General features: G+C 40.4%; 2 protein-coding genes across 3 annotated transcripts in view; one reads left to right on the top strand and one right to left on the bottom strand.

Moving 5' to 3' along the window:
* Positions 1-282: 282 nt before the first annotated feature.
* On the bottom strand, positions 283-2145 carry akr7a3 (aldo-keto reductase family 7, member A3 (aflatoxin aldehyde reductase); the record flags this gene model as incomplete). Its single annotated transcript, XM_005943622.2, is given in 4 exon segments — positions 283-379; positions 656-760; positions 893-1080; positions 1641-2145. Coding segments are annotated over 4 exon segments (682 nt in total), but the record flags the coding sequence as incomplete, so codon positions are not given.
* A 1376-nt stretch (positions 2146-3521) lies between these two features.
* Positions 3522-6000, top strand: part of megf6b (multiple EGF-like-domains 6b) — a 56628-nt gene continuing 54149 nt past the window's right edge. For both annotated transcript variants that reach the window (XM_005943624.3, XM_005943623.3), the window contains exons 1-2: positions 3522-3918; positions 5708-5842. In XM_005943624.3, the coding sequence (XP_005943686.1) occupies positions 3827-3918; positions 5708-5842 (227 nt within the window). In that variant the 5' untranslated portion in view covers positions 3522-3826. The remainder of the gene's footprint in view (positions 3919-5707; positions 5843-6000) is intronic.

Raw genomic sequence — 6000 nt, 5'->3', positions numbered from 1 at the left:
AAAAAAAAAAAAAAAAAACACTAACTAAAGCAACTACTAACTATTCAGCATCAGGTTATTGTGTGCTAGCAAAAAGGGATCACCAAAGTGAATAAAATCCATCTCCAGGGGGACATGAATGCATGTATGGAACATATTTTAATATAATATATTCATTTTGGGATAACTCGAGGATAGCTTTTATCCCTCCACATTAAGTGACATCTTTTTCACAATCACAAGTGCTTTCTTTTGAATAAAACTTTTTAAAATGGAACTGCAAGGTGTACCATGAAAGACTACCTGCCAGAGGATTGTATGCATAGAATCGCATTCCATAGTATCTCAGACATGGCAGCAACTCTGTTTCCACCTGTCTTGTTGTGGCATTGTACATTCCCTGTGAAAGATTGGAAGAATCTGAATTAGAAACAGGTGAAAAACAAGTAACAGTATAGCAGACATATAAATGTTCAGTCTACAACACCTAATGAAAGATTAAATCTTCAGTGATTTGCTGAACAAAAACCACAGAGATGAAGAAGTGTGAAAGTTTACTCTCATTCAACACAAGATGGCTAGTATGGCCCTCCTGTCTGATAGTAGTCTGATTATTATAGGATCAGGCTACTGAATTTAGATAAAAGTTAAATATCCTTAGAACAGGATATATTACCTGATAAACAGTGGGAACTATCCAGTTGTTGTGCCTGCAGATGCATACTATTTCAGCCACTTCCCAGGATACATAGTTTGAAAGGCCGAGCTCCTTGAATTTTCCCTGGGGAGTTGATACTTTCCATTTAGTATTAAAACATCTCAGGACTACAGATGGACAATAAAGTTATTTTTTTCCTGTTATGTTAAAGCAAGTTATTTAGCTATATGTTTATATATTCCCTGGTCTGCTAACCTCTTTGTGGAGGTCATTGCAGGCTCTGAGAGTATCCTCGATAGGGTTTTGGTGGTCAGGGGCATGGAGGTAGAAAAGGTCCACACAGTCTGTCCGCAACCTCTGAAGGGAGGTTTCCAGCTGGGAGCGCACGCTCTCTGGCTTCAGCGTCTTTCCATCCCAGGGATTGGCCTTGGTAGCTATGCTTACTGTGAATGAGTGAGAAGTAGTCAGGTTAAAACAGCACAGCTCCTTCAGTGTCTGTGAGACAGACTGACACTGAAAGCTAGCCAGGCTCTTATTGCAGCACTTAAACTTTGGATTCATTATTGCTAGAATGTTTCAGTGACATCAAAGCTGTATGGCCTTCATTTAAAAAAAAAAACAACAACACACACACACACACACACACACACACACAAAAACAAAACTTTAACGAGACCAAGAATGAGGTCACACCAAAGTATTTCAATTTGATATACAAGTCAAGGCTATGGACCTCGACTAAGCAGCTCCAAAACCTTCTTTTTAGTTTTGAGACAATCAGAAGTGGTTTAAAAAAAAAAACTTTTTAAAAACGTGTTTTAATGGCTTCATTAACATATGTTTGATGTTGTGCAGCACCCTGGTCGATGTTTGTTGTATGCTTTATAAACAAAGTTGGTTACCCACAATTCAAGGTGGGGAAACCAACAGGCACGTTGGTTGGTTACCCGGTTGTTGTTAGCACGCTAGGAACATGCAGCATTACTGTGTGCTTATAAAATACCTGTTTTGGGGAGATTCATGCCTCCAATGATGGTCTCTGACTTCCCATCGACGTACATGAAGGCTGTGTCCACCTGGTTGTGTCCTCTGTCCAGGAAAGCCTTCACCATTTCCAGGCTCTGCTCGGCGTCTGCTCGCCCCCCGAAGCCCATAGTTCCCAGTAAGGACACCGGCTTTTTAGCCGGAGACGACATGTTTCTGCGAGCCACACACTTCGGCAAATGTACAAGCACGTCTTTGATAGCCTTACTCTGTCGGAGTGTGCACAGAGGTCGTGTTATTACCCAGAGCATGCTACTATAGCACTGCGATCAGGCGACAGAGGGCAAAGGTCGTATGTTAAAGGAGCGTCGTAAAGTTCCTTAAACCGTTTAAAGCGGAGAGTGCTGTTCAGATGATCAATTAGTACAGCTTTTATTAGGCCGCTTTTCTTGGCTGTAGTTCAGGCAGTGCAAAGTTCGCCTTTTCTAACTACTTCCTGTTGTTGTTTTTTGGTTAATATTAACAGGACTTGTCATACTGTGTAAGTTTTAACTTAGACCACAAGGTGTCAGCAAATTACCGTCCATTCTTTTGTGTCAATCAGGTAAGCTGATATAAACAGTCAGATAAAATGAGATATAATGAGTGTAGTTTTTGGTTTTTCGGTGCATCTTTATATATATTTGTTTTCCAAATGTGCCACTTCAAGACTGGCTTAACCCACATCTTGGCCTAGGACTCTGACATACTCAAATGTACCCAGACTGTTTTCCCCCAGTCTCAAAAGAAACTGCAATTACTGAAACACCACTTGCTGTGGTGTAATTAGATAAACGCACATTAGGATATGCAAGACGTGCACAGTGTCTCCAGATCGCATTAGTTGCCGTCTTCAGTATTTTAGTAACAAGTCATATCACCAGACAAATATTTGTCTGGCTTTCGTGCCTATAAGGATCTCAGGACCAGGGTCTATTCTGTTCTCTGTGACTTTTAATGGAAAAACAACATTTAAATCAAATCTTTGCATCTGCGCAATTTGTTTATTTTAGATATCGGTGTTTTCTTCACGGTCAACAACAGATATATCCTGGACAAGTTACGTCCCTGAAATAAACATAAGCAGAGTCATTTAATATTAGATTCGTTTTGGTTGTTGGAGAGGAAGAATGAGAACCCGTCCCAGTTTTGACAGACTTCATAGATGAGCTCTGCCTAATTGAAACAGCATGTTTTTATATAGCTTGTAGCCCCAGAGGCTGCACGTACCATCTCTGACCCCGGACTTTTTCGGGTCATGAACACATACATGCTATGAAAGCTTTGTTTAGAAAGCAGCAGGCCTGGCTGCTGACCCTTTGACCGCCCCATCAGCTGTTTGCCCTGCAGTGTGACCGCTAGCTGCTTCCCTTACCTCAACAACCTTCAACATCCTCTACTCATGATGGTAGGCTATGTGACTTCGTTTTCAGGCACGTCCGTGGCTGTAATGAACGCGCATCTTATGTCGTGCAAATGCGCTCCTGCTCGCTCAATCTGCAAATATTATACGTATAATAAAACAATTTTCTGTGCACGTGGGTAATGTGATCATTTTGTCTTTAAGGCATTTAACCACCTATCATCATAACACATTAACGCACACATCACAAGTCCCGTGGAGACATGGTGACACTGTCCAGAGAAAGTTTGAAAGTTGTCAGTCATGAGAGAGAAAAGCTCTTACTATGATCGCACTGTGCCGGTGGCTGCAGGGTGTCTTGCAGGGGCTGCTGACGCTTTGAATAATAGATGGCTCCCTGTGAGCCCCCCCAAAACCAACCCAAAACCCCGCCAACAATAACAAAGCAAAAAAAGGAAGCAAAAAGCCCCCCGCCCAAAACAAGGTTTTTTTTTTTTTTTTCTTTTGCGCGTCAGTCCAACATCTGCAGCGACCTGTTGTAGGTGCGCAGGAATTTTCTGAGTCGGATAGTGGCTGCGACGGAGACGCTACACGCGTGGGATGGCTGTGTCATTTTTGGACTGTGTTGGGCATTTTCACGAGGAAGATCTTTTAAGCGCATGTTAGGTTTCTTCAAGTTGACACGTTGGGAGTTTTTTTTGTTTTAGATTTTTTTCTCTTTTTTTAAGTCCTGGGTAGTGATGGGATACACGCATGAATGACTTTACAGTTTTGAAACTGTAGAGTGACCTAAACAGAGGAAAATGGACAGTGTTATTTTTTCCCTTGTCATCGTATTTATTATAGAGGCGCACGCATTCCGTTACGGCTTTGCCAATAACCTCCAGCCTTTTATGTAAGTAAAGTTTTGTCACATCCTTATATATTTATTTAATCACAGGTATGCATTTAGGGTGGCGCTCACTGTATCCAGCTGCAGGTACTTTTTTACAGACTCACATTTCCTTTGAACTTCGACATAACTGCCGGTTCACCTGCACATCCATAAATCTGTGACTCAACCAGAGGTAGAAAGCAGAGGCTTAGGAAGTTCTTCTTCTTCTTATTATTATCATCATTATTATTATTTAAAGTGATGAAATTGTGAAATTCTGGCACAATAACAATATTTGGTAGCATTTTCTAATAATGTTAAACTATTAAGCATTAGTAAGGTTAGTATGGTATTAGCCAATGCTTAATTCATCATTTATATATCATTACTCCTCTTTAGTATACTATATATAAATACAGATATGTTTATCCATCTGTTACTATAACACCATGTACAGCTATCGCTGCTACTAAATCACTGCTAGTGATAATCATAGTCATTGTTATAAAAATATGTCTATGTTTATAAATAGCATACTAAGGGGAGCAATGCTATATGAATGATAAATTAAAAAAATTGCTAACACCTTATTAATACTTAAATAATGGTCAACAGTGTAACATTATTATAAAGTGCAGCACAATCTTATTTGTATGTTATGTTATTTATTACTCCCACTAGTGATCCAGGGAAATGAAACTATATCATAAAGAAATATCAGGCTATTTATTTTAGCTATTTATCAATGACATTTATTCAGTGCACACTCAGTGTGAAGCAATAGATAAATATCACCTACTGTTCTGTAAATATAAGCTAATTTGCACACAGACCAATCCGTTAACAGTGTCAGCCACTACTGATTATTTGGCTCATCATGTATCGGTGCTTTATCAATCCAATAAATTTTGCTGCCGTGCACTTTCATCACGGTCTTTAGTGGTTTGCAGGAATGCTGTCAGTGTATTTTATATGAATGCACTGACTCCATGTGGCTCTGTGTGGCATGCAAAGCATTCCTAACTCTGTCCATGACTGTTTCTTTCACAGTGATGAGCCAGTGAAGTATAACCGCTATTTTAAACCCTAAAATAATAATAATTGTGTGACAGTGGTTTCTGTGCTGCTCCCTGCCACTAACAATAAGGTCTTTCACATTAAATTATGTGTACAGCCGAAGGTGATAGTGATCACTGTTATTTATGAGACGAGCAGCTGGATGTTGTCTTAGGATTCCCGCTGATCTCCATGTGCTGAGGCTTTCTTTTTATCCTTGGAGAGTTATGGAAAAAGTAAACGTATCAAAGATCGTTTTGGACTTTATTTTAAGAAGGCCTGTGAGGTGCAGTGAATGGTGCAGTTAACTTAAACTTAAGTTAAGTGTTTCAAGGCTCACCTTATTTTACCTGTGCTGAGATCTATTTTGTGTTCTTTCTTTCTTTCTGTCTTGGAGCGATGCTGCTGCGTAAACACTTTAACAGTTCCACTGAATATCGAGTTTAAGTCAGAGCAGGTTTACTTTGTAGCTCATCATCCTGAAAGGTGATGCACAAGGAATTCCCCTTAAGTCTTTAGAAATACCAATAACTGGTCATCACACACCTTAGCACAGGTAATGCCCTCACAGGACTTGCATTGTTGACAACTAGAAAACGCCTCAAGCAAGTTTTTTTCTTTTTCCCGCCTGTCTTTGCCGCAACATCTCTTTAAGTGCTCATAAATTGCTCTGCTGTCGTCTGTACATCTGTGAAAACACTGCTCAACATCTTGTCATGTTAAGTATTTTTTTACCAAACTTTTTTTTTTCCAGGCCCAATGTGTGTGCGGAGAAGGAGGTGACGCTGGTCGCCCAAAGGCAGCCATGTGTGCAGGCCTTCACACGCATGGTTAAAGTTTGGAAGCAAGGCTGTGTGGGGCAGTCGTGGTGCATGGGCTATGAGAGAAGGTAAGTAAGACTTGTTATTTCTCATCTGTCTGCTCCCCCCTTTCTGTACTCAAAGCCTCTGATTCTCCTCTTCTGCAAGCACTCCTGACCTCACCTGCAGGGGATGTAGTGCTTTGCTGATTAAGCTCTGGCTAGAGCAAAGCATTAATTACTTGTTT

This window comes from Haplochromis burtoni, unplaced genomic scaffold, assembly GCF_018398535.1.
Source record: "Haplochromis burtoni strain Fernald_Lab_line unplaced genomic scaffold, NCSU_Asbu1 Contig_378, whole genome shotgun sequence".
Classification (NCBI taxonomy): domain Eukaryota; kingdom Metazoa; phylum Chordata; class Actinopteri; order Cichliformes; family Cichlidae; genus Haplochromis; species Haplochromis burtoni.
The sequence above is the reverse complement of the archived record's forward strand: the minus strand, read 5'-3'. Positions and strand labels throughout refer to the sequence as shown.